The sequence below is a fragment of the Molothrus ater genome, chromosome 6 (assembly GCF_012460135.2).
Source record: "Molothrus ater isolate BHLD 08-10-18 breed brown headed cowbird chromosome 6, BPBGC_Mater_1.1, whole genome shotgun sequence".
Classification (NCBI taxonomy): Eukaryota; Metazoa; Chordata; class Aves; order Passeriformes; family Icteridae; genus Molothrus; species Molothrus ater.
The window spans coordinates 9,653,959-9,680,359 of NC_050483.2; the positions used below are offsets into that span (position 1 = coordinate 9,653,959).

A 26,401-nucleotide genomic window follows, 5' to 3' on the forward strand; every position below is an offset into this window, starting at 1 on the left:
CCGCCCACCGCGGCGGGAGCGCGCACGCCCGCTCGGCGGCCCCGCGCATGCGCGCCGCGGCTGCCGGGGCGGGCCGGCGGGAGGTGGCCAATGGAGGCGCGCGGGGGGGCGCGGTGCGCACGCGCACGCGTGACGTCCCGCCCGCCGCAGCCGCCGCCGTCCGTGCCCGGAGCCGCTGCCGCGCGCGGCCTCCTGCCGGTGAGTCACGTGGGCCGCGCGACCCCGCCGGGTCCCCGCCGCTCCGGCACCACCGCCGCCTCCCGGCCCGCCGCTCCCTTGCGCCCTTCGCCGGGACCCGGCCGCGACCGCCCCCGCCCAGCCGCTGCCCCCGCGGCTCCCCCCGCGCGCGGCTCGGGCTGTGCCCCGGTGCCCCCTCACCGCGCCGCAGACCCTCCTGCCCGGCGCCCCAGCGGGCACCGACCCCTGCCCGGCCCGCCTCTCTGGCCGCGGCCCCGCTCCGCCGTTCCGCACGGCCGCCTGCCCGATGGTCGCGGTGCCTCGGCACGGGAGCGCCGCTTCCTCCTGCCCCGGCTGCCGTACCCGCGGCCCCGCCGCCACCGGGACCTTCTCCTGTGCCGCGGGGAGCCGGGCCGGGGGCTGCGGGAGCGGCGATGCGGGGCCGGCGGGGAGCGGTGCCCCGCGGGCTGGGGCCGCCCCTGCGCACGGTGCGGAGTGAACGCTCCGGAGGGGGGCTCGTTCCCCGCCTGGAAACCGCCCGGGGCCCGGGAGCGGCCGCAGGGAGCGCCCGGGGGACTGTCCCGCACCCGGCCTGTCCCCGGTGCCCCCGGGAATGCCGCCACCGCGCTGTTGTGGGGCACCGGAGCGTGGCCTCTGTGCCGCGGCCCAAGGGGGACCCGTGTTTACAGCACGGCGTCTCCTCACGGCACCGTCCCTGCTCCCGGTGCGGGGGCACTGGAACGGCTCCAGCCTGGCCTCCCCTCAGAGAGAATTCCCGGATTCCCGAGCACCTGAGCTGTGCCCCCTCACCGCGCCGATTGGGGAGGGGATCGGCTGCCCCTGTGCTCCCCGTGGCTCTGGGAAGTGGTTCCCCCGGATCTGCCGGCTCCCGCCCCGGCACAGAGCTGGATTTGGGTTTCAGGGATCCCCTGCACTAGGGGCTGCTCGGGATTTTTGGGGTGTGTAAAGTACAACCGGAGCCTTGTTCCGATCAAAGCCAGAGTTATCTTGGAGCCTCTTTCTGAGCTTAATCCGGTTGCCACCGGGCCCGGGTGCTGCTTTAGCAGGCGTTTATTCCTGCTGGTTCCCAGGCCAGGAGCCCCATCTGGGAACGGAGAGGGTGGTGATTGGGTGGGTCCAAGGGGAGACCTTGAACTCCCCTGTGAGGGGCCTGTCTGGGGACATTCCCACCTGTCGCTGCCCCTGTGTCTCCTAACACAGTGACAAGAGGCTGGCGCTGTCCTTGCTCGCTGTGGGGCCCGTTGGGACGCGGCCTCAATGGATGAGCCATTGTTCCTCCTGCTTTGGCCATAAAATGGGGCTAATCCCGTGTAAAGCAGCGGCATGGGCTGCGGAAGGAGGATGGGAGCGGTGTAAGCCCTGGGCAGGAGATAAGCAGGGAGTGATTCCAGCCTTCTGGCTGTCTGTAGTGGAGTATTTCTCCATGTTCTGTGTTGATCCTTCTGTACTTCCACCTGGGAGAAAGGCAGGTGTGCAGGGTGCACCTGGAGCCGAGGGGGGCCCAAACACACATTGCTGTGCATCCTCCTTTGGAAAATTAGGAGCAGGGAGGTATCCCCAGACTGCCCTGTTGGGGCAGGTGCTCCGGTTTGGACACAGGGCAGTGACCAGTGGGCATCTCACGCTGGCATTGCTCCAGCCACAGTGCCAGGTTTGGGAAATTTTACACTTTCTCTGATGGATTTTGGAGTGTGAATTGTTAGCTGGCTGTGCCAGGACAGAGTGAGCAGAGGGAGCTGCAGAGGGAGGAGGGAGTTCCTTGTTCCATGGACACCCCTCACTCACGGTGCCAGGCAATGAGCTCTGGAAGGGCTCTGTGGGACTCTGGGCTGCAGCTGATCCAAACAAAGTGGGAACAGGTGAAGCACATCCCGTCTGTCTCCTGCAGCCGGGATCTGCCCTGTCTGGGAGTTGCCTCACGTGGAAGGAATTGTTTGTGTGTTTGCCCTGTGCCATGGGAACTCTGCTGGATCAGGGCAGGTCCACTGGGAGCTGTGGGTTTGGGAGCCAGTGACCAAGAGGGAACTCTGTCTGTCCTGCCTGTGCTGTGGATCCAGGGGTGGCAGGTGCCATGTGGTTGATGCCAAGGTGCATTTCCTCCTTCCCGGGCAGGAGCAGAGTGAGGAGCTGGAGTGAGGGAGGAGGGAATTTTGGGAGCTGGGGACACGTGTGTCCCCATCCCAGCAGAGGTGAGGAGCACCTCCTGCTCCAGAAGGGACAAGGCATCGAGCACCTGGCTGTGTGTGGGAAGGCTGGAGAGCGGCTGGAGCAGATGAGCAGAGTGGGGTGGGAAGCAGGGAAGGAGGAGCACAGGGCTGGGAGGGGAGTAAAGGGAGGAAATCAGTGAGGCTTTACAGGGCCTTGAACCAAGAAGAGGAGATGCAGGCTCAGAGAAATGGAAAGTGGCAGCAGTCGTGCTTGCACATATCCCGAGGGAGGGAATTTGGAATTAAAAGAAATCCCCAGAAATGGAGGTGAAGGAAACAGGAGCAGCTCCCCTGTATGAGTGGAGGGAAACCCTGGAGAGTGGAGATGACTGCTCCAGAGGTGGCTGAGCAGAGCCAGAACTGGGAAAGTGCTCCAAAAAGGAGGTGCTGGGATGGGAAAATCAGGTGGAATTTCTGAGGGAGAGGGAAGGGGGAGTGAGCAGTGACACAGGCGCTGGGGGAGGAAGGAGCAGGGCAGGTCTGGAGGAGCAGCGGGAGAGGAGGAGTTGCTGGGCTGGAATTGGCAGAGGGAAAGGAATGGGAGGCAAGAGCAGAAAGGAATTGGAGACAAGAGCAGAGCCCATGTAGGCCACAGGTAAGCAAGATGAGTTGGGGGCTCTTTGGAGCAGGGAAGTCTGTGAGTGGCCTTGGTGGGTAGGGACAAAGTGGCCAGTGAGACAGAGGATTTGGGGCAAAGGTGGAGGAAAAGGAGGGTTGGTTGACCAGAGGTGGGCAGGTTGTAGGGCTGGGAAGGAGTATGTGTGTTTGGAAGAATTGGGGCCTGAATTAGTGTAATCTGTGGGAATCTGGGGTGGATTTTCCTTGTGTTTCTTCTGGACCCCTTAAGGATTGCAGAGCAGAGATCCCACATTTTGACAGCTTTTTCTCTGGGCCTCTGCAGCAGGGCTGGGACTGGGGAGTCCTGTGGGGTCTCAGCACACCAGGGGATCAGGAAGGCAATCTGGGGAGTAGTGTGGTGGCTCTGCAAGCCGGGATGAGCTCCTGTTTGATGAGTTGTGGAGTTATTCTGGGCACAGGCAGCTGGAGCCGGGATGCATTTGCATCGCTTCTCACTGGGGTGTCACTAATGACAGCACAGGGGGCTCTCCCCTGCTCATGGGCCTGTCCCATGGGTACCTGATTCCATGGGGAGCTGGCTCTGGCACCCTGTGGAAGGGCTCCTGCATCTCGGGCTGGGGCAGAGCAGGGCCACGAGGCGCATGCCCACGGTGCCCTGCCAGGGCAGGGTGGGGATCTCCGGAGGAGGAATTATCAGGCAACAGCTCCTTCTGCCTGGCAGCGTCTGTTTGAGCCCGAGGTGTGGCCGTGCCTCCATGGCGGAGCGTTCAAAGGGCCGGGTGCTCAGGGAGCAGATTGCTCCTGCTAAAGCAATCAGCCGTGATGTCAGGCCTGCACTTCCGATAGCCCATCCCTGGAATTGCTGTTGGGCTCAGCTCTGTGGGGTGTTGGGCTCTTCCCCGAACAGGCAGAGCGGGGCTGGGAAACTGCTGCTCTCCAGGGAACTCTGTCCCTGCTGTGGAAAACAGCTTTCCCTGGTGTTACTGTTCAGTTTGCTCCGCTCAGGAGCTGCTGTCAGGTGAAACCAGCAGCACCTTCCCTGCTGGGCAGAGCCTCAGCCCCACATTTCCTCTCACTCCCAAGGGCAGGGAAACCTTGGGATGGGAAGTTGAGCTTTGGTCCTGCAGAGGCCGAGTGGCAGGAGCTGTTCCTGGGTGAGTCAGGCAGAGTGGCTGTGAGCTGGGGCTGAGCCCACTTGGTGGTAACACATCCTTGTCATTAAAGCTGCCTTTAATTGGGTGCCTGCAGCTCTCCCAACCTTCACTCGCGGTTAGTCAGCGCTAGAGAGTTCCCTGCCCACCCTGAAGGAGAAACTGGGGAGGCAGAGAAAGCTGGAAGGGAGAAAGGAGTGAGCTGTAGGCTGTACTTGGACCTGCACATGGAGGCAGCAAGGGGAGAGTGGGTGACAGACGGTGACAAGGTGAGGAGTGGTGGCTGTGGCAGCAGGAACTGGTGGGATATGATGGATGATGGGCTGGTGGCTGCTTGGGGCAGGTCAGGGCCATGGGCAGGGACACCTTCCACTATCCCAGCTTGCTCCAAGCCCCATCCAGCCTGGCCTTGGACACTTCCAGGGATAGACAGCCACAGCTCCTCTGGGCAACCTGTGCCAGGGCCTCACCACTCTCACAGGGAAGAATTTATTCCCAATATCCCATCCAACCCTGAGCTCTGTCATTTCAAATCCACTCTTCCTTGTCCTGGCACTTCAGTTCCTGATGAATCCAGAGCTGCAAAGGCCACTTCTGATCATGGGATTGGTGTTTTCCAGGGGCCTCTCCTGTCTCCTGCCCTCCAGGGAAGGGAGTGAGATTCCTGGATGTTTTTTCCTCCTGTGGTCTCCACCCTTATGTTAAATCCTGGAGTCTTTGCTCAGCCCCTGCCCCTCAGGGAGCCAGCACTCGCTGGTGCTGGGATTTGGGCTGGAGCTGCAGGAAGGCATTCATGTGTCCCTCCAGCCCTTCCAGGACTCAGGGTGGGTTTCTCCGGGGTAGAGGGGGTGGCTTGGAGTTCCTGCAGCAGCCAATGCCCCTGGGCTGGGATGGGAGACGCCGTGGCCAGGCTGCTGTGGCTAATGACAGTTGGCTCCATCCCTTCTCTGCCATGCTAATTTCTGTTGCTGTTTTTTCCAGGTGAGCTGTGGCACACCAGACCTCGAGTTTTAATGGTTTTATGTAGTTTTTTTTTAAAAGACGGATGGATGGATGAATGAAGAGGCATTTTAACGAAGGAAGGGGAAGGGAAAAATGGAGCTGTTTGGAACAAACTGAAGTTTCTCCCTGCACTGCCCGGGCCATGGGTGAGACAGAGCTGCTCAGCACCCCTTCCACCCTTTGGTGTCTGCTGGGGTTGTAAAGGCGCTCCCTGAACACCCCCTTCCCGTTCACCTGCTGGGAATGGTTGCTGCAGAGAAGATTTAATGAAATTCCTGTCGCTCCCCAACCGCCGAGTGGATACTGAGCCCATGGAAGGGCCTGGGGGGTCAGGAGAAAGGAGCAAGTAGGAAAACCCACAATCCGCCAGACCTTCCCCTCCGCCCCCCCTCGAAAAAAAGGATTTACAGCTCAACCTTGCACCAGCTGTTCCTCGGCTTTAACAGACAAGAGAGAAATAAATAAAATTAAACAGCCACCGCCAGCCAGCCCCAGATCCTGGTGAAATCAGGGAGAGTGTTTCCGTGACCCCTCCAGCGAGGGGAGGAGGAGGAGGCACGGCAGCTCCGTGAGGAAGCTGGGATTGCTTGGAGACCACCCCCTCCTCCCGTGCAGCACCGGGGGCTGCGGCACAGCAGAGGCGGATTAAAAAGGAGAAGTGGCTGCCCTGAGGCTCCTGGAGTGGCTTTTTTGCAAGCAGTTTGCTGATCCTGTGCTCTTCTCGGGGTGCTGGCTGGGTGGGAAGCACCCTGCCCGAGCCTGGGGAATTCCCTCCCTGCAGAGCCTGCCTGTGGGAGTCCTGCTCCCTGTGGGCTGCTGCCTGGACTGAGGCTTGGAAGGGCTCTCAGCATTCCCACTCCAACGGTTGTTCTAAACCCAAATCCCCTTCTCTGTTGTGAATTTTTAATGTTTTTAACCCTCCTTCCCTGCACCCGGGAGCTCTCACGGGGCAGAGCTTAGAGTGGGCTCCTCTCCTGGGCCTCCTGCTCCAGACCCTTCTCCGGACTGTCTGCCCCGGTCGGAGCTCGCCCCAGCAGCAGGCGTGGGGGCAGGGTAGGGGTCAGCCCCTGTCCCCCTCCCCTTCTCATCCTGCTCTGAGTCCCCTGGGGCCTGGGCTATGCTGCGGGGCGGACCCCCCACCACAGCTCCAACATGCCAGCAGCCTCTGGAAAGAGATTCAAACCCAGCAAGTACGTCCCGGTCTCCGCTGCTGCCATCTTCCTAGTGGGAGCCACCACCCTCTTCTTCGCCTTCACGTGAGTCCCGGCTGCTGGGCCAGAGCGGGGAGGGCCGGCAAGGACAGGGGACAGGAGCTGGGATTTCCTCCCAGAGGGAAGGGGGATATTGTGCTCTGGGTGCTGCAGCCACAGTAGGAGCCATTTCACACCATGAGTATTCCCTGTGTGCTGGCGATCCTGGTGAGACATCACTCAGCTCCAGGTCAGCTGGGTTGGGAGCTGGTTTGTGACCTGTGGGTGGAAAAGGCATGGATCACTTTCTCCTTTGGAGCCAGGCGAGGTGGATTGGTGGGCTGGGGCAGGACACGTGTTATTTTTAGTTTCGTAATCGATTTGTGAGCCACAAAGGAAAGTTCAGGGAGGAGAACTCTGACCCCTGTGTCGATCACTCGCTGTGTTCTGTCCCCTGCCCTGGGGCAACGAGGGTTCCATGTCCCTGGAGAGCGCCCCAGGGAAGTGGCCAGGAGGTCACTGGGGCCTGGGGGGGCCCACCAGGCTGGGAGATGGTGCTGGGTGCTGGAGAGGCGTGGTGACATCCCTAGGCTGCTGCTCTTCCCTGCCTGGTGACACGTGCCTCGGTGACGTGCTCAGGGGGGTGACAGGTGGGGGAGCAGAACCTCGAGGTGCTGAGGGAGCCTGGCAGAGGGTGGCTCATATGGGCTGGCAGCATGGCACAGTGTGCCAGGCAGGAAAGCCAGAGCATGGCAGCGGGAATGGCTGCCAGATCCTGCAGGGCATCCCCGGGGTCTCAGCGCAGATGTGTTTGGGGTCCTGGCAGGGTGCGGGAAGGAGCTGCACCCTCTGCTGCAGGGAGCCTCTCCCACTCCCTGGGCTTTTCGTGCTGGGGCCACAGGAATCAGCTGGAGCTGTGGGAGGCCAAAGGGACAGGTGCCATGGCTGCTGCCACTCCCTGGGAAGGAGCCATTGGTGGTGGGAAGGTCACTGTGGCTTTGGTGACAGGGGAACTTGACAACTGGGCAGGGACGGGAGAACTTGACAACCCAAGAGGGGAGGGGGGTTGGTTCGCCCCGTCCAGTGCTTGGTGCAGCTGGCAGTGTCACTCAGCAGCATGTGGCTGTCCCCTGCTGGGACACCGAGCGGTCACCAGGCTCCCAGGCTCGGGGTTTGGCTGCTCCAGGCTGCCAGATGCCTGTGGAAGTCGCTGACTCTTGCTGGTGTGCCAAGGGGATGAAGGAGGAGCAGAGGGAACGGGCGGTGCCCTCCGAGCTGCGTGTGCCACCCCGTGTGTGACCTTAGGGGACAGGCTGGCCCTGTTTTGGCATGGTGGCTGCCGGACAGCTGGACCCCGAGCCCATCCCAGCCTCGGGTGCCAGCAGCGCTGGGAGCAGCCGCTTATCAGCGGGCGGTGAGAGGCAGCGCCGGCGCCGTGGAGCAGGTTTGGCCAGGGCAGGAGCACCTGGGCAGGTCGCTGTAATTGCAGGTCAGCGATGTTGTTTATCCGAGTGCAGAACATCCCATTAAAGCCCGTGCACGGCGTTCACACGCTCCCTGCGGGATGGATCCTTTGGGACAGGGTCTGCCTGGTGCTGGAGCAGGTTGGCAGGGACGTGGGGCTCCAGGTTTGCCTCCTGCGTGGTCCTGGGGGCCACTGTGCCCCTTCCCTGCCTGACCTCCTTCCCCCTGTCAGCATCCGACCTAAGGCTGGTCCTTTGGGAAGTGCAATGGAAGCTGTGGGGGCGGGCTCTGGGAGACCTCCCCAAAACAGGGAGCAGCCAGGGGTCGGCACAGCTCTTCAGAGTCCAGTTGTGTTGCTTCCAGCCTATCCACTGGATGCCTTTTGGTCCATCCAGGATTTGTGTCTCTGGGCCAAGAACTCTCTTTAATTGATTAATTTAATTAGGAGCTGCTGCTGCTGAGCACGTGGCGGTGGAAATGAGGCCGGTTGCCCTGGAGGGAGGGGCAGCAGGAGAGGGAATGTTCCCACCTCCCCCTGGGATGAGTGGGGGTCCCAGGCTTGCTGAGCTCTCAGGTGCCGATTTAGGATGGAAATTGCGCCTTGGGGTCCATTTGTCCTTTCCTGCACCTCCCCACTGGCTGGTCCCAGCTCCTGGTGCAGTTGGCTCTCAGGTTCCCTGTCCCCTCCCTGGGGCTGGCAGTGCCACTGGCACACAGTGCCATGCCCACTTCCAGTCAGATCCAAACTTGTGTGAGGGTCAGGGCGAGCAGGGATTGTGTTTGTGCCAAGGCCTTTGGAGAGCTGGAGAGCCCATGGGTCAGAGCCCAGGGAACAGGCAGGGAGGGAAGGCTGTGCCCAGGAGAGTGCAGGGGCTGAGGGGCTGGGGAAGGGATGCCAGCACGGAGGGACAGGCTTCTCCGGGCGTGACTGGTAGCAAAAAGCCAGTCTCATCCCACTGTGACTCATGGTGCCCGAGGTTCCCCAAGTCCTCTCATGTGCTGCCAGGGACAAGTCCCAACAGCTCCTCTGGCCATGAGCGTGTTGCATCCTGATCCTGAGGGGAAGCCCGATGGGTGCTGCGGGACCTGCGTGGCTGGTGATGGGGAGGAGCCTCCCTCCTGCTCCTGCTGCTCCTGCCCCGTGTGCCCCGGGCTCGAGGCAGGGCCTGCAGCCCTGCACTCTCTGTTCAGGAGAGCAAAAGGCAGGAACACATCACTCCCCTGATAAGGAGGTTCCCTAGGGATGGGCAGCGCCTTTGCTCCCTGCGGAGAACCCTGATCCCTCCAGCGGGCGGGGATGGTCCTGGGAGGTGACTCCCTGGTTTTGGGGTCACCAGCATGGTGCCACCGGCTCTGTGGGGATTCCCATGGCACAGGGTCCTGCATGTGAGGGAGTCAGGAAGGCAGCAGGTCCTGGTGTTCCCTATGGAGGGTGTTATGCTTGCCCTGGCCCGTTAATCTCATCCAAGGGGTCTTGTCAGTGTGTCTGAGCCCAGGGACCTGCTGGGCACTGTGCTGCCCTGGGAGCTGTGTGTCCCTCCAGGAAGGGCTGGCTGCTGGGACAGCACAGAGGTGTTCCCTTCCCCTGGTCCTTCCCTCTCTGTGTGCCCCAGAGCTTTCTGAGGCGGCTGGATCCTTCCCTGCCTCCCTGGGCTCTGTCTCTCAGGATCCAGGCTGTGTGCTTGGCTCAGCCTGGCTGTTGGCTGTTCCCTGTGTGGGATGACTGCCCGGGCATGGGTCTTCCTGGCTCCCCTCCATCTCTTTCAAGCAAAGGTTTGGGCTGGGATTTCCCTTCCTGGAAAGAGGAGCTCCTTCCACAGGGTTTCTGGAAGGGCATTTCCTACTTTTAGGGCTGCTCTGAGCCCCCGGCCTTCTCTGTCTAGCAGAGAGCAGAGCCAGGGAGGCTTCTCAAGTGGAGTAGGAGTTCAGCTCAGGGACATGGGATCCTTGGTTCTGTTGTGTCCTCACTCTCTACAACCCCCTGACAGGAGGGTGTGGCCAGGTGAGGTTGGGCTCTTCTCCCAAGGAACAAGTGATGGGACAAGAGGAAGCGACCTCAGGTGGTGCCAGGAGAGGTTTAGTTTGGATGTTGGGGAGAATTTCCTCATGGAAAGGGTTGTTCAGCCCAGGACAGTGGTGGAGTCACCAAAAAACGTGTGGCTGTGGCACCTGGGGACACGGTTCAGTTGTGGCCCCGACAGTGCTGGGGAAGCAGTTGGAATCGGTTGGAGGGTTTTTCCAACCTGAACAATTCTGTAATTCCATGACTCCGTGATTTGTCCCTTGCTTGGGTTGTGGCCTGGCACTGTCACTTAGGTCCTGTGCCTCCAGCTCTGCTCTCCGAGGGTTTTGGGGCACAGATTGGAGAGGACTCCTCCTCTCCAGCCCGTCCCATCTGGGAGAATCCGCCTGGCCGGCTTCCAGTGCAGGCGGCAGGGCCGGCATGGCCGGTGCCACTCCAGGAGCCGCTCCCCAGCCTGGGGCACAGCTCGGGGGGCTGGGCCAGGAGATGCCATTCGGGAAATGCCATCCCGGAGATGCCAGCCTGATACAGAGCAGGGAGGCAGCATCCAGGGTGCCCAGCAGGGCGGCTCCTCAGGAATGAGGGGGAAGAGGCTTTGGGGAAGGTGGTCTGCAGGAGTAGCTTGGTGTGATGTGGGGCCAGAGAGGAGGAGGAGGAAGAAGAGGAGTGTGCTGGGTGGCTTGGCCATGCTGTCCTCCTTGGGATGTCTTCCAACCAAAAGTCTGCCCTCCTTCTCTCTCACCCCTGTGCCTGGATGGGGACAGCCTCAGCCTTGGCCTGTGAGAGCAGGTGCCACTGATGCTTCCCAGCCTTCCTGGGGCACGGAGCAGTGCCCGGTGCTGGGAGCGCCCTGCCCGCCTCACCCTCTGTGCTGCCAGGTGTGTGCTGGAAGGGTGTGCCCGCTTCTCCTGCCCTGCCCCTGGCACAGCTGCTGCTCCTCACCCGGGGGTGCCCCCTGCCCTCCTCAGGGCCCTGAACTGGGACAGAGCCCTGCACCAGCTGGAGCCTTGGCAGGGCTCTCGGAGCTGCTGTGACACGGACGGGGCTGCCTCGCCCGGCGATGGGACCCGTCTCTGTGGGTGGTGGTGGAGGAGGGGACAGGGCCAGCGCCTGCCCCTTCACCCCAGCCTGTGGGGGATTACAGCGCTGGCACCATATGTCGCCCTGCCCGCCCAGCCCCACGCTGCTCCGGCCACCTAAATCCATCGGCACTTAGCCCAGTGGGGGGAAGAGAGGGACAGATGCTGCCCTAGATCTGTGGGATTTAATCCCAGCAGCAAAGCAGATTAGGGAATTACGCTGGCGCCTGCAAGGGGGAAGCCCGCTGTCCTGAGCCCTCCTGCTGGGGCAGGATGGAGCAGGGTGATTCCCTCACAGCGCTCCCACGGCCTTTTTGGAGGAGCTGGGTGCTGGCTGGGGTCCCCGTGTCCTGCTGGAGCTGTCCCTGGGATATGAGGAGCATGAGTGCCTCTGGAGGCACCAGAGCTGCTGCTGGTTTTGTGTCCCCTCCCTCACAGGATCCCCTGTGCTCCTGAGCAGCTGGTGGGGCACAGGGAGGATGACATCCTGCTTTCTGGCAAGTCACCTGGGTGCCCCCCATGCCATTGGCCTGTTTTTTCCTGTGCCAGCACTACTGCTCTGTGGGACCCTCCAGTGGGGTCCCAAAGGGGAATTTTGCTCCCTGAAAGATGCCAGGAGCACGTCCCACTGTGACCCCCAGGTGCTCCCCAGGCTGTGCTGTAGAAGTGGTTGCAGTGTGGGTGTGGGATGCACTGCTGGGAGGTGGCAGGAGCAACACAAGTGAGGGTCCGAGGGTCTCACAGCTGCTGTGCCCACAGGTGCCCAGGGCTCAGTATCTACGTGTCCCCAATCATCCCTGCCTACAATGCCGTCGTCTTCCTCTTCGTGCTGGCCAACTTCAGCATGGCCACCTTCATGGACCCAGGCATATTCCCACGAGGTGAGTCTGGCTCTGGCCGGGAGGAGCTGCCTCCTTGCACCCTTCCTCCAAGGTAAAGGGGATTTCTGGGTCCCAAAAAGCTGGCCAGGAGCCTTCCTCGCCCTGCCCGGTGGGATCAGGCAGTGACAAGCGCTACAGGGCTGGGTTCAGCATCCCATGTTGGGTCCTTGGGACTCAGGCAGTTTCAGGATTCTGGGACAGGGCCTGGCAGAGCCCCCCCAGCCTGTGTTTGGGGTCCCTGGCTGTCCCTGTGTCAGGTGACAGGAACGTGATGCCAGGAGCCTTCGGCTCAGGCAGGCAGAAGCCCATCATGGCTGGGCCCTGACACCATGCCGGGGTGTCCCCATCAGCTGAGGAGGACGAGGACAAAGAGGACGATTTCCGGGCCCCGCTGTACAAGACGGTGGAGATCAAGGGCATCCAGGTGCGCATGAAGTGGTGCGCGACCTGCCGCTTCTACCGCCCGCCACGCTGCTCCCACTGCAGCGTCTGCGACAACTGCGTGGAGGTGAGGAACTGCTGGGGCCTCTGCCAGCCCCCTGCAGGGCAGGGAGCCCCTCCAGCACCCCCTCACCGAGCCCCATCCCTGGCAGGAGTTCGACCACCACTGCCCCTGGGTCAACAACTGCATCGGGCGGCGCAACTACCGCTACTTCTTCCTCTTCCTGCTGTCGCTCACCACGCACATCATGGGTGTCTTCGGCTTCGGGCTGCTCTACGTCCTGTACCAGGTGGAGGAGCTCTCCGGTGTCCGCATGGCCGTCACGTATCCTCCTGGGCAGTGCGGGTGGGCAGGGCGTGCTGGGATCTGAGGGCGGCGCGGTGCCGAGCGAGGCAGTGGCTGCTCCTTAGCTGGCTGTGGCAGGATGGTGGTGATGTGCGTGGCTGGGCTCTTCTTCATTCCCGTCGCTGGCCTGACAGGCTTCCACGTGGTGCTCGTGGCCAGGGGCCGCACTACCAATGAACAGGTACGTCCGAGGGACTATGGGGGGACTGCCTGCCTGGCCAGGCCACCTACGGATACGTTTTGGGATTTCCTGGGAGAGGATGGATGTGGATGGGTTGGATTAAAGCTGGGGGAGGCCCCTGAGCTGGGGAGGTAGAGCACAGCGTGACTGAGAGGCAGTTGCATTCGTGGGAGTGCAGTCAGAGGATGGAGCCCGGCGGGCACTTCTGGGACCCAGGAGGTGAAATTGAGGAGACCCAACCCTCTCAAGGGGGGTCTGAGCACTGAAACAGGCACTAGGAAAAGGAGCTGGATCTCAAAGTATCTCTGTCCTGGTCCTGAGGGGGTGTCCTGAGGGAGCTGGCGTGGCTGGCTGTGATGCTCCTTTGTCCCACAGGTGACGGGCAAGTTCCGCGGGGGCGTCAATCCCTTCACCAACGGTTGCTGTAAGAACGTCAGCCGGGTCCTCTGCAGCTCCCCGGCGCCCAGGTGAGCCTGGCCTCTGCATCCCTGGGAAAACTGCCCCATCCCAGGCTCCAGGCCATGACCTTCCTCCCCCCCTCCCCAGGTACCTCGGGCGCCCGAAGGCCGAGCAGACAGTGCTGGTGAGACCCCCGTTCCTGCGGCCCGAGGTGTCAGACGGTCAGATCACTGTCAAGATCATGGACAATGGTATCCAGACAGAGCTGAAAAGGACGAAGGTGAGGGGGGTGGGGACCAGCGCTGCCTGCGCTGGGGCCCTCCATGGATCCCAGGGGTGCAAGCCTGCATCCGTGAGTAGAGAACCGAGAGAGCCTGGTCAAGTTCCCTATCCCAATCCGTGTCGTCTTGTTCTATGTCCCCGTCGGATGGAAACTGTCCCCCTCCCATGTGGCAGTGACCACATGAGGCTTTGCCCCCTCCATTGCCCTCACTGCTCCCATCCTTCCCCACCCTCTGGAAGTTCTCCCTCCTTGGCACTTCCAGCACCCACCTGGGGCATGCACTGCCCTCTGTTCTGTCGGATGCCCGGGAGGCAGCGGGAGCCCCCAGTGCCGCTGTCCATGCCCTGCCAGCCCGGGGGGGCTGAGGCCTTGGCCCCTCCTGACCCTGCCTGCGCTTTGTCTCTGCAGTCCAAGGGGAGCCTGGAGGTGACGGAGAGCCAGTCTGCTGACGCCGAGCCGCCACCCCCACCTAAGCCCGACCTCAGCCGCTACACGGGCCTGAGGACACACTTAACCCTGGCCACCACTGAGGGTAAGGAGGGCACCAGGGCCCTGGCAGCCGCTGGGAGGGGAGCCCAGGGCTGCACCAGGCAGGCCAGGAGCCAGGGCCGTAGGGCAGACCTGGAGCACACCGGCATTCCTGGGCTGGTGTATGTGGCTCCTTGCACTTGGAGAAGCCTGCGGGGGATGCTCACAGTCAGCTCTGCCCTGCCGGAGGCCGAGCCAGCATGGCGCTGTCTGGAGCCACCAGGAGCTGTACCTTGCAGCTGCCGTGCTGCCAGGATGGAGGAGGCGAAGTGGTGGCGGGCCTGGCTCAGCGGCACAGAGCGTCTGTGGCCGGCTCCGTGTGGGCCTGGCCAGAGGTGGGATGTGATGGGCAGAGCCTGTGGCAGCTGCTTTCTGCAGCAGCTGGAGACCCCACAGCTCTCCCGGCCCTGCCTGGGGTCTGCTGCCCGCTGAGGGCTATGGTGTGTGTGCTTCCCATGGAGCTCCCTGACACCCCCGTGCCGTGCACCCCCAGGGTGTCACCCAGCCGGGGCTGCCACAGGGGCATGAAGTGCCAGCCCCACACCCGTGGCTGTGGGGACATCCCTTCCTCCCGGTCTGTCTCTCCCACCCTGGTGCACCTCCCCTGCAGCCCATCCCTGTCCCTGGTCTGTCCGCCCCAGGCTCGGAGTCGGTTCTGAGGCAGGGAGGGCAGGGCTCAGTGCGTTCCCTGCCCGCAGCCGCCCTGAGCGTGCCCCTCTCTCCCGGTGCAGACAGCAGCTTGCTAGGCAAGGACAGCCCCCCGACTCCCACCATGTACAAGTACCGGCCTGGCTACAGCAGCAGCAGCAGCTCGGCCGCCCTGCCCCACTCCACCAGCGCCAAGGTAAGGCTGAGCCCAGCGCGGGGGACCAGCCCCACGGGGATGCCACCCCATTCCTGGTGTGGGAAGGGTTTAGGGCATGCATTTGGAGCTCCACAGGGGCCCCAAGGTCATTCTGTGGGTAACTGCTGCCCCTCTGCCCCTCAGCTGAGCCGAGTGAACAGCCTGAAGGAGCCCAACTCCATCTGTGACAGCGGCCACAAGCCCAGCTACCGCTCGGAGCCGAGCCTGGAACCTGAGAGCTTCCGCTCGCCCACCTTTGGCAAGAGCTTCCACTTTGACCCTCTCTCCAGTGGCTCCCGCTCCTCCAGCCTCAAATCAGCCCAGGGTACAGGCTTTGAGACAGGCCACCTGCAGTCCATCCGCTCGGAGGGCACCACCTCCACCTCCTACAAGAGCCTGGTGAACCAGACACGCAACGGCAGCCTCTCCTACGACAGCCTGCTCACGCCCTCCGACAGCCCTGACTTCGAGTCGGTGCAGGCGGGCCCTGAGCCCGAGCCGCCCGTGGGCTACACCTCGCCCTTCCTGTCAGCCCGCATTGCCCAGCAGCGAGAGACCGACCTGCACGGCCGCTTTGCCAGTGCCGCCTCCCCCAAGCACGCGGTGCCCCGTGAGCCCTCGCCCGTGCGCTATGACAATCTCTCCCGCCACATTGTGGCCTCCATCCAGGAGCGGGAGAAGCTGCTGCAGCAGCCGCCGGCCCCGGGCCGGGAGGAGGACGCGGGGCTGGCGGACTCGGGCATCCAGTCGACGCCGGGCTCCAGCAACGCCCCCCGCACCAGCTCCTCCTCGGACGATTCGAAGCGCTCGCCCCTGGGCAAGAACCCGCTCACCCGCCCGGCCCTGCCCCGCTTCGGCAAGCCCGAGCCCCCCCCTGCGCTGCGGGTGCGCTCACTGGGCTCCCCCGACCAACCCGCCACCCCCCACCTGGGCAAATCCGTGTCTTACAGCAGCCAAAAATCAGCCTCTCAGGCCGGCGGCCCCGAGACCGAGGAGGTGGCCTTGCAGCCCTTACTGGCACCAAAGTGAGTACTGTGATGGCACAGGGGCGTCTCTGGCCTGTGGGGGGATGCTTGCCCTGTGTCCCTCCAAGCCTCTGGGGCAGCAGAATACCCCTCCCTGGGGAGAGATCTTGGGAAGAGCAAGAGAAATCTTCTGGCTCTTCCCAGAACAGAGCTGGTGCCCCCCCACGCTTCCTCGGTCACTCCATGGGCCCCTCGGAATCTGGAATGGGTGCTGGTGGTCCCTGGGGTGGGCAGGGCTGTGGCAACACTGGGTGCCAGCAGCCTGTTCCCTCTCCTGACCCCATGTCCGTGCTTCCTTCCTGCAGGGACGAGGTGCAGATGAGAACAGCCTACAGCAAGTCCAACGGGCAGCCCAAGAGCCTGGGCTCAGCCCCATCGGGCTCGGGGCCGGTGCCCCTCAGCAGCCCCACCCGCGGAGGTGTCAAGAAGGTCTCGGGTGTGGGGGGCACCACCTACGAGATCTCGGTATGAGGGGCAGAGCCGCCGCCCCCTCCCCTCCTCCCCGGCGGCCCCAGGGACCCGCCGTGCCCAGATGCGCTTGTGGACTCCCGGGAGAGCCGGGCGGGTCCCCCCTGCTCCTCCCTCTGCCCCCCGGGCCACGGGGGCCGGCACACACCCGCGGGGGGCTCAGGGAGGGCTCGGGGAAGGGGGGGCCGCAGCCCCGGCACCGCCTCGGCTGCGCCAGCCACTTGTGGGCCTTGTGCAATCACCCGCTCGCCTGGCGTGGTAGGAACGGATTGTTTTTAAACCAGAATACTTTTTTTTATTATTATTGTTACGGATTCTATTTTTTTTCTCTTTCCGAGTTACCAGGTGTGTGTATATATAAATATCTATATATATAAATATAAATATTAAAAAAAAAAAAGAAGCAGAAATTATATATCTTACCCAGAGAGAGGAAGAAACTACCCTGCTCAGGGCCTGGGCCCCCCCCACCTTGTCCCTGTCCCCAAAGGAGGGACGTGGGGCTGCCTCCTGCACCCATGGAAGGAGCTGTGGTAGGTGCTGGGTGCCACCGTTCCCTCCCTGAAGGGGGCCAGGGGGTGCCAGGCACCCACCCTCGGACACTCCCCTCCCTGATCTGTGGTGTCTGCAGCCTCCAGCCCCCTTAGAAGGCCCAGGGTGGAGGCAGGGTGGGGGCAGCACTCCCACACCCCCAGCCCGAGCTGGCACAAAGGCCCCAGCGTCCCCCACCCGCAGTTTTTGCTCTTTGTTCTCTTTCCCCAGGGGCTGTGGTCGGGGGGGTTGTTGGTTTTGTTGCCTTTTTTTATTTCTGTTAATGATTCCGAGGAGGTTTCTTGCTGTCGCAGGGGTGTTTTTATTTCCGCTCGCTCGGGGAAGAGGCAGGTGCATCCCCGGAAAGCAATATTTTCTCATCACATGCCAAAAAAACACAGCCAAGGAGCCCCGTGCTCCCTGTCCCCAAAGCCCTGCCGGCACTACCGGACTCTTTCTCTACGGCAATAGCTCCCGTGGCCCCGCACAGCCACGCCAGGGTTTTTTATTATTATCAGCCATTTTAAAAACAAGGAATAAAAGGATATTTAATGAGCCACCCCGGGGCCGTGCGTGTGCTTTGTTTGGTGTCCAGGGATGGAGCAGCCCCTCCAGGGCTCCTGATCCTCAGGGTCTCGGCCTTCCCCCCCATCCCGAGGGAGAGAGAGAAAGGGGTCTGGTAAGAGCTGAGCCTGGCTCACTTTTGGGGAAACTCTGACTTGAGGCAAACTCTGCTCCCACAGAAGGTAAGAATTTTCCAGGCATGGGAAAAGAGGCTCCAGGGGAGGTGTTGTGGGTGCTGGTGAGGTTTGGGATCCAAAGGAGGGCACCCTGCACGCTCCAGGGACACTTTGGTTCAGGCTCCACCGTGACAGCCGAGGGTCACAGCAGCCATGGCCACCAGCCCCTCCTCAGAACAGACTTTAAAAGGTGACTAAAAAATAGGCTTTGATGCTCCAGGTTCTTCAGGTACAAAAGCCTGAGGTCAGCACCCACAGAGTCCGTGCCCCTGGTCCTGGGGGCCTGCAGGGGTGTCCTCTTAGCCAGGGGGGACAGGCCAGCCCCAGTGTCCCTGGGGTCAGCCAGGGCTGTTCCCCTGGGCTGGGGGATCCCCAGGGCATCACCGGCGTGGCCTCACCGTAAGCTGCTGCTGGCCTGGGAGCTGCCCACCCCCGGGTGCTCCGGGCTGTGCCGGTTCTGCAGAGGAAGGACAGACAGAGCCTGTGAGAGCTGCTGGCCAGCAGCCCCTTGGGGATGGCCACTCACAGAGCCCCTCGGAGGTCCAGGGGCTGGGCACCACACCCCAGCCTTGCCACTCACCTTCTTTTTCTTCTTCTCTTTCTTCTTCCTCTTCCGTTCTGGATCCTCCTCTTTTTTCTTCTTTTTCTTCTTGTGGTCGGAATCGGAGGGGGTTTCTGGAGAAGCAGAAGCCCCGGATGAGCCGATGCTCTGCCAGTGCTGAAGGGGAGCAGAGGGGCGGCTGTGGCAGCCTTACCTGGGGGGACGGGGTCCTGCGTGCGGCTCTGTTTGTGCTTGTGCTTGTTCTTCTTCTTAGGCGGCTGGATGTGCATCAGCCGGCACTGCTCAGGCAGCTGTGGAGAAAAGGGGCTGGTCAGGCTACGCCGGGTGCCTCCCACCCCGTCGGGTGCCTCCCACCCCCCCGTCTCCAGGCCCCGGGGCTCACCGGGCCGGCGTGCAGGCGGAAGCCGGTCAGCATGGCCCCCGTGAGCGGGGTGAAGGAGCTGCCACAGATGGGCGGCTTCTCGATGAGCGAGCGCAGGCTGCTGCTGTCGTGGGAGCCAGGCAGGTCGATCATGCCGGGCAGGTCGGGGAGGAAGTTGCTGAGTTTCTCCTTCACCTTCTTCCCGCAGAACTTGTTGTAGGCGTGCTCCAGGTTATAGTGTGTGATCAGGTTGGTGCTGCCCGTCAGCTCCGTAGTGCCTGTGCGGCCGCGGGAAAAGTTGGGGAGGGGGAAACGCCCCGACGACACCCCAGGCCCCTCTCCCCGGCCGAGCTTGGGCTCCGGGACCTCCTGCGACCCCCGAGCACCGCGATCCCGGCCCCGGGGACCCCCCCACCGCCCACTTCCCCACCGGACCGCGCGTTGCGTAACCCCGCCCCCGGAGCCTCATTGGATCGTGGCGCCGTCAGTTCCCCCCGCGGCCGCGTTCCGCCGCGCTGATTGGTCAATTGCGGCACCCGCCCCGCCCCGCGGCCCGCCCGCACCTGGCAGCTCCCGTAGCAGGTAGAAGGGGCCGGCGGCGGCCTTGCGGGCCGCGTCCTCGCCCGGCGGCGGCGCGGCGGCTGAGGCAGCGGGCGGCGCTGCGGCCCCGGCGCCGGGAGCCTTGGCGGGCCCGAATCCGAGCGCGGCGGCGGCGGCGGGTGGCGGCTCCGCCGCGCCGAACAGCGCCGAGAAGTTCTCCATATTCCCGGCGTGCCCCGCGCGGGGCCGCCCCGCCCCGCCATTGGCCGAGCACCGCCCCTACACTGGCCTGCCTCCCGTTGCTATGGGAGACTCGTCCCAGCCTTCTGATTGGTCGCTTCTCTCTCTCTTCTCATTGGCCTGCGCCGCACGGGAGCGGCCGTCTCGCCGCTCGCCATTGGCCGGCGCGGGGAGGCCTCGCCCCCCGGCAGTGAGCGGGGCACAGGGAAGATGGCGGTGGTGGCGCCGCTGCTGGCGCTGCTGTGGGGGCTGCCCGGGCTCTGCCGATGGCTCGCCCAGCCCTACTACCCGCTCTCCGCGCTGCTCGCCGCCGCTTTCCTGCTCGTGCGCAAGGTCCCGCCGCTCTGCCGTGGGCTGCCCTCGCAGCGGGAGGATGGTAACCCGTGTGACTTTGACTGGGTGAGGCGGCGCGGCCTGTCCCCGGGCCTGTCCCCGCATCCCTGGGCTGTCCCCGGGCCTGTCCCTGCACCCCCGCCCCTGGCTTGGCTCCCCTCCTGGTCTCACAGCACCCCGGCCTGGCTGAGGGAGGAGATGCCCGGTAGCCCCTGGCCTTGCTCTGCGGTGTTCCCCTACAGCTGAGAGCCGCCAGGCACTGGTCGAGCCCATTGCCGCAGAGCAGCCCCTCTGCTCGCTGTTCTCCTCCGGGAGGGATGGGGGCTCTGGGCTCTGGCAGGGCCTTGGGGCCAGTAGGGCCTGGCATGGCCACAGTTCCCTGGGCCAGGTCAGGCCAGGCATGGCTCCAAGGTGTCCTGGGCACTTCCAGCTCATGCTATCCCTTCTCTGTGCCAGAGGGAGGTGGAGATCCTCATGTTCCTCAGCGCCATTGTCATGATGAAGAACCGGCGCTCCAGTGAGTCAGGGGGACTTGGGGGGCTGGGGGTGCTTATGTGGTCCCCTCCAAGGAGCAGAGTGGGGTGGTGTCTGGAGGACCAGATTCAGCCCTCCCTAAAGTTACCCCCAGCCTTCTGGGGGCATCTGGCCCCATCCCTTATTCCTGTTTCCACATCACAGTCACCGTGGAGCAGCACATTGGGAATATCTTCATGTTCAGCAAAGTGGCCAATGCCATCCTGTTCTTCCGCCTCGACATCCGCATGGGGCTGCTCTACCTCACGCTCTGCATAGGTGAGCCTGCATGTCTTCCTGCCTTGTCCTGACTCCCCCTCGCTGCTCTGGGCTGGAGGAGCTCTGTCCCAGGCCCAGCCTGGCCCTCCTGGGGCACAGGAATGACTGCTGTCATTCCAGTGTTCCTGATGACCTGCAAGCCACCCCTTTATATGGGCCCTGAATACATCAAGTACTTCAGTGACAAGACCATTGATGTGAGTATTTCCCCAGCCCTGGGGCTTTTGGGGGGCTCTGCCCACCCCGCCCTAAGCCCACGCCCCTGTGGCAGGAGGAGCTGGAGAGGGACAAGCGGGTGACGTGGATTGTTGAGTTCTTTGCCAACTGGTCCAGTGAGTGCCAGTCCTTTGCCCCCATCTTCGCTGACCTCTCTCTCAAGTGAGTGGCACCCACTGGAATCTTGGTGGGTAACGGGGCCTGTGGTCCCCTGTGTCCCTCACAGCCATGTGTCCCCATCCTGCCCAGGTACAACTGTTCAGGACTCCAGTTTGGGAAGGTGGATGTTGGCCGGTACACGGATGTCAGCACCAGGTGTGGGGAATGCAGTGTGGGCAAACAGGGCTCACTCTGGGGCGGTCCCTGTGACCTTCCAGCCCCCCCAGGCTGCCCGAGGGTCACTGTGGGCTTGTCCTCACACAGGTACAAGGTCAGCACCTCACCTCTCACCAAGCAGCTGCCCACCCTCATCCTCTTCCAGGGTGGGACAGAGATCATGCGGCGGCCGCAGATCGACAAGAAGGGCCGGGCTGTGTCCTGGACCTTCTCTGAGGTGTGTGGGACCCTCCAGCCCTCTGCTCCCCTGCCCAGCCTGTGCCTGGGAAGAAGGGGGAGATCCCAGGGGTGCTGATGCTACCTCTTGGCCACAGGAGAATGTGATCCGGGAGTTCAACCTCAATGAGCTCTACCAGAAGGCCAAGAAGCAGCAGAAGCCGCGGGAGGAGGGGCCTGAGGAGCCCCCAGCCGTGCCGGCGGCTGCGCCTCAGGAGACCAAGAAGGACAAGTAGAAGCTACCCTGTACTGTCGCCCATCACTATGTCACCATCAGCCTGGTGGCAGCGGCCCCGCGGGCCTGCCCAGCCCTGCCCGGAGCCACTCTCCGTGGGGACTTGTCCCGGCTGAGCCCTGGGAAAGCAGCGGTGCCCCCCGGCCCCGTGCGGGCAGGGCGGTAGGAGGGGCCCCGCCTCGGTTAACGCTCGCTCTCATCCATCGCTGACAATAAACGGTCCGTGCCGTGCCTGTGTCCTGTGTCTGTGTCCGTGTCCCCGGTCCCGGGCCGGGTGTGAGGCCCACGCGCTCTGATTGGCTGGGGCGGCGAGGGCGGAACCGGAGCCCACGGGGTGGGGGGCGGGGGGCTTGGGGACCCTTCTCGGCCCCGCCCCTTCCGGTCCCGCCTCCCCCGGCGGCGCGCGCTCCCGGCACGTGGCCAGCGGCAGGTAGGAGGCGGCGCGGCCGCTCCAGACCCGCGTCTGTCCCCCACCCCCCCCCACCCCGCTTTCCCGGAGCCCCGCGTCTGTCCGTCCGTCCCCCCCTTCCCCGGGGCCCCACTTCCCCACTCTCCCCAGCCGCATACCGCGCCGCCATCCCTGCGGAACTGCTTCCCGCCCTCCACAGGAGGATCCCGGCGGGTCCCCCATTTCCCCCAATGGTGACTGGCCCTTCCTGGCTCTCTCCCACAGCAGTGTCCCCACAGGGACCCAGCTTTCCACTCCCCTGACAGCGGGGTACCTGAGATCTCTTCCCACCCCAGAGCGGCGTTCCTGGAGCCCCCTTCCTGCTCCTGCGTAGGCTCCACCGCCTCGGCTCTCTCAGGATGGCTCCCCGCGGGAGGAAGCGCGGAGCCCAGCAGCCGGCGGCGGCCGAGGCACCGGAGACGGCGGGAGCCCCGCAGAAGCGGGGGCGGGCCCAGGCCCAAGACGAGGGCAGCACCGCGGACACCGGCCCCCGTGTGGTCATCGAACACTGGTGAGCACCCGAGGTGCCGAGGGTGGTGCGGGGCCCTGGGGTGCCCCCCGGGTCGCTGACCGCCGTGTCCCCACAGCAAGAGCTGACGCGTGTTCGGGCGCAACGCGGCGGCGGTGAGCGCGGCCCTGCGCGGGGCCATGGCCCAGCTGCCCGTGGACATCAACCCCCGGCCGCCGCGCAGGAACAGCTTCGAGGTGTCCCTGGTGAAGGAGGACGGCAGCAGTAAGTGCTGGGCTGGGGGCGGCGGGGGCTCCCCGGCACCCCTGATCCTATAATCCTCCTTATCTCTGCAGCCGTGGAGCTGTGGAGCGGTATCGGGAAGGGGCCCCCCCGCAAGCTGAAGTTTCCCCAGCCGGAGACCGTGGTGGAAGCCCTGAAGAGCAACTTTACATAGAGACATTGGCCAGGTGAGCGGGGGTGGGAATGGCATGGGATTGGGATGGGATGGGACCAACAGGGACCGACTTCCCTCTCTCCACAGCCAAGCCAGGATGCAGGCGGCATGAGCATCCATGAAGAGGCGAGACCAAGTGGGGGGCACCTGCCAGCCCCAGTCCCGTCCCTGATGCTGCAGCTCTGCCACTGCCAGACCCCTGGCTCCCTCCACACCCCGTTGTCCCCCCAATCTCCAATAAAGTTCAGTACTCCACAGCACAGCTCCAGCCGTTTATTCCAAGGACATGCAGCCCAAGGGGTGCAGGCACTGGTGGGTGGTGGGGGAGACAGAGCCAGCCCCCCCCTAGGTGAGGACATCTACTTCCTCTTCCGACTCAGATGAGGGACTGGGCCAGAGGCAGACTGTGCCAGGGGGCAGGAACAGCTCCCCTGTCCCCACATCCACCTCCTCCTCCTCCTCCTTGCTGTCACTTCCCGGGGTCCCTGGGGGTGCTGCCAGCTGGCAGCCCTGCGGGGACACAGGGGGGTCCCCACACTGCTGCATCCCGTTTGCACTGGGGGGCTGCTGGGGTGGGGAGCACTCGCTCACCTGCTCCCGTGCATCCTCATCCTGGGGGGGCTGTGCTTCTGTCCCCCCCACATCTCCCACCAGCCCTGGTGGAGGCACAGGAGGGGGCTGCACCTCTTGAACCACCTCCCAGCACCCCCAGCGCTCCACCTTCCGCAGCCTCATCCGCCCGATGGGGCTGGGCTGTGAGTGCCCCACAGACTGTGGCTGCCTCTGGGGGGACACCCCAGAGCTGACACTGCCAGGCTCAGCTGTGTCAGGTGCCACCACGGGGGAGACTTCCTGAGTTGAGTGCAGGCAGGAGCGGTCGAGCTGCCACTGGGGTCCCACCCTCACCAGGCGTCCTCCCCAAAGCTGCAGTGACTCGAGCTCAGTGACACGGAGGCGGCGGGCGGCTGCCAGCACCTCGTGCACCTCCTCCTGCGTGACCTCCAGCTCGGCAGTGTAGAAGAAGCGCACCAGCTTGCGCAGCACCCCGATCTTCAGCCCCGCCAGCTCCAGCACCACCCTGCAACCCTGGGGGGGCAGCTCCCGGCCCAGTTGCTCCATAAAGAAGGGGCTGCAGACGGAGAGAACACTGCAGTGGGCCACCACTGCCTCGCCTGCAAAGCAACAGTGGCTGTTACTGCCCTGCAGCCTTTCCTGCTCACGCCAGTGTTTCCTAGGGGGGTTGCAGAGACCTTGCCCGCAGCTCCCTCGGCGATGCTGCCTGCTCACCTTCAGCCCGCAGGACCACATCGCAGAAGACGTCGGCTCGCTGCTGCTGCTGGTGGAGGTGCTGGAAGGCGGTGCGCAGCAGGCGGGTGCTGCGGTAAAGCAGCTGCGGCGTGGCTGTGGGAGAACCCATGGCCGTCCTGCAGGGACACACAGCGTCGTGCTGGGGACGCGGGGACCAGCGCCTGCCTGCCCTCTTCGGGCTGTCACAACGGTATGGGGCTGGGATGTGGCGGCGCCGATGTCTGCAGAGCCCCGTGTGTTCATGACCGGCCCGGCAGCCCCGCGGGACAGCCGGCGCTGTCCCCGCGCTGTCCCCGCACTGTCCCGGTGTCCGCCCCGGCCCCGCCGCCCCGACCTCCACGCGTCCGCCAGGGGGCGCCACAGCGGGCGCCGTGAGGCCGCCGCAGCCTGAGGCGCCCCCAGCCCGGCCCGCCCGGGCCCGCCGCGTACCTGCCGAGGGGGGCGCGGGCCGCCGCCGAATCGCCCCGAGAGTGAGTCCCGAGCTCGTGGCGCGGACGCGGGGGGCGCTGATCGGGATCGGGGCCCTGCGCGCCCTCGCTTCGCGCCCGCGGCCTCACGTGGCGCGGCGGCCTCGGCCCACCCATTGTCCCGCCCGCAGGCAGCCGCAGCCCGGCAGCCAATGGCGGCGCGGCGGGAACGGCGTGGCGGCGGCGGCGGCACCGGAGGGCACTGGGAGCGCTGCTCGGCGCACACCCGCCTGCTGTGACCGACCCCTTCCCGCAGCCCTTCCGCCGCCGCGCTACCCCTGCTCCGCCCAGGCGCTGGAGGCACCGCTCGGGTTTTGCCGTGTCATGGCGGCTGCGCTGAGGGCAGCCTGGGTGCCCCTCATCCCTCCCTCATCCTCATCGGGCCACGGACACGACAGCCAGGCCAGGGCTGCTTGTGGTCACTGCAGTGGTGGCATCGCAGAACACGAGGTCGATAATGGGGAAGGTGCTGTGTAGCACCTGCTGTCTGGAGCAGCTCTGGGTTCAAGGGCTCAGAGCCCCGCGATGCACCTTGGTTTGGATTTTCAGGCTCCCCTATGCCCTCTCGTGTGAGGAACGGTGTTTTTGTGCCCCAGGCTCCTGAAGGGGAGGATTGATGGTACTTTGGAAGGCATCCTTCAAGCAGGCAATGCTGCCCACTTAGTTTGAAAGTATTTTGTCACTTTACAAAGCACCCATTGTACAAACATCTGCGTCAGTCACTCCACATACACGAACAAAGATTATAATCCATCCCCATCGCCTGGAGACAGTGGCTGTTCCTACAAACAACCCAAGTGGGTGGAAGTTTTCAGGAGCTGCAGAAGGACAGGAGCCTAAATGTCGCCATAGAGTTTAAATCTACAAGGTCTTCAAATGTGGTCTTGCAGAGGGATTTTCATCTGGTTGGACATGTGAGGGTGGTTTTTCTTCTCTGTTTTTGCAAAATGGACACAAACCAAGGAAGAAAGTGGCTGGTGCCAGGCCTGGGCCAGCGGCCTTTGAGGTCGCTGGCAGTCTGTCACTGCCCCCGGGTGGCTTGGAGCCCAGCCCAGAATACCAAGGGATGCAGCAAAACAAGTAATTTCATATCAAAGTGCTATCATATGCTCATAAAAATAGAAGGAAAATAGAGATGTTTCCTCCCCCACTTCTTGCAATCCTTTGGAATTACAATGATCGGAGCTGTCGCCTGGAAAGCCTGACCTCACTGGGAGTGCCTGGATCCAGATGCCATGCAGTGCCCTGTGACAGTGAGTGGGACCACAGTGGGACAGGGGGCAGCCACATTCCAGCGAACAGGGCTGGGGTGCTGGGGTTTTAATGTTTCAGCACTAAACCCTGTCAGGCAAAGCCCCCACTCAACTGTACCCCAACAGCTGCAGTACTGCTCCCCCCCCCAGCAGTGGCCTTGTCTGCCCTTAAAATTCACTGATACTCAAACTGGCAACCAAGCAACCACTCCCATTGTAGGTACACAAAAGAGGCCTTTTATGAGTGTAATTTTTACTAGTATCCAAAGCCAAATAACGTAGAGTGGAAAAATCACCAGCAGCCGTTGGTCCCTCTCTCTAAACTCCATTTCTGCTACCAGATTTTCCTGGAAAAATGTATGGGGTTGCAGTTTTCACTGCAAAACGTGTCAGACCCTGAATCCTGTCCACCTTCAGGTGCTCAGAGGCTGCAGACCTGCAGCACAGCTGGTGTCCTTGGCCATTGGCTCATGGCGGGGCACAACTCTGGGTGACTCAGAGGGTTGGGAATGTTCAGCAAGGCTTATCTCCTGGTGGGATTCACTGCAGAGGGGAAGGCAAGGCCTAAACTGTGCTGGCTGTTCAAGCTCCCTCTGCTATTGATAGGAGGAGTGGCCTCCTCACAGGAC

At 63.4% G+C, this 26,401-nt stretch overlaps 4 protein-coding genes across 6 annotated transcripts; 3 read left to right on the plus strand and 1 right to left on the minus strand.

The window, feature by feature from the left end:
- The first annotated feature begins 119 nt into the window (after positions 1-119).
- On the plus strand, positions 120-17,379 carry ZDHHC5 (zinc finger DHHC-type palmitoyltransferase 5). The gene is made up of 12 exons (XM_036384066.2): positions 120-198; positions 5,117-6,393; positions 11,653-11,774; positions 12,125-12,282; positions 12,368-12,540; positions 12,640-12,742; positions 13,118-13,209; positions 13,289-13,421; positions 13,833-13,956; positions 14,684-14,796; positions 14,941-15,821; positions 16,127-17,379. The coding sequence occupies exons 2-12, from the start codon at positions 6,290-6,292 to the stop codon at positions 16,290-16,292; spliced, it is 2,169 nt and encodes a 722-aa protein (XP_036239959.1). The 5' UTR covers positions 120-198; positions 5,117-6,289; the 3' UTR covers positions 16,293-17,379.
- MED19 (mediator complex subunit 19) lies at positions 17,288-19,267 on the minus strand. The gene is made up of 5 exons (XM_036384067.2): positions 19,047-19,267; positions 18,505-18,761; positions 18,316-18,412; positions 18,141-18,235; positions 17,288-18,017 (listed from the first exon to the last, which is right to left on the minus strand). Exons 1-5 carry the CDS (start codon positions 19,243-19,245, stop codon positions 17,955-17,957), a joined length of 711 nt encoding a protein of 236 aa, XP_036239960.1. The 5' UTR covers positions 19,246-19,267; the 3' UTR covers positions 17,288-17,954.
- A 182-nt stretch (positions 19,268-19,449) lies between these two features.
- TMX2 (thioredoxin related transmembrane protein 2) lies at positions 19,450-21,628 on the plus strand. 2 transcript variants are annotated; one of them, XM_036384917.1, is made up of 8 exons: positions 19,454-19,662; positions 20,053-20,113; positions 20,275-20,388; positions 20,509-20,585; positions 20,660-20,766; positions 20,854-20,919; positions 21,028-21,157; positions 21,255-21,628. In XM_036384917.1, the coding sequence occupies exons 1-8, from the start codon at positions 19,474-19,476 to the stop codon at positions 21,390-21,392; spliced, it is 882 nt and encodes a 293-aa protein (XP_036240810.1). In that variant the 5' UTR covers positions 19,454-19,473; the 3' UTR covers positions 21,393-21,628. The 2 variants fall into 2 exon arrangements, with proteins under 2 accessions (XP_036240809.1, XP_036240810.1); XM_036384916.2 differs by having other exon boundaries at positions 19,450-19,662; positions 20,854-21,157.
- A 124-nt stretch (positions 21,629-21,752) lies between these two features.
- On the plus strand, positions 21,753-23,001 carry SELENOH (selenoprotein H). Of its 2 annotated transcripts, none has more exons than XM_036384918.1 (5): positions 21,753-21,821; positions 22,065-22,350; positions 22,427-22,572; positions 22,644-22,757; positions 22,832-23,001. In XM_036384918.1, exons 2-4 carry the CDS (start codon positions 22,199-22,201, stop codon positions 22,742-22,744), a joined length of 399 nt encoding a protein of 132 aa, XP_036240811.1. In that variant the 5' UTR covers positions 21,753-21,821; positions 22,065-22,198; the 3' UTR covers positions 22,745-22,757; positions 22,832-23,001. The 2 variants fall into 2 exon arrangements, with proteins under 2 accessions (XP_036240811.1, XP_036240812.1); XM_036384919.2 differs by having other exon boundaries at positions 21,804-21,821; positions 22,136-22,350.
- The last annotated feature ends 3,400 nt before the right edge of the window (positions 23,002-26,401 follow it).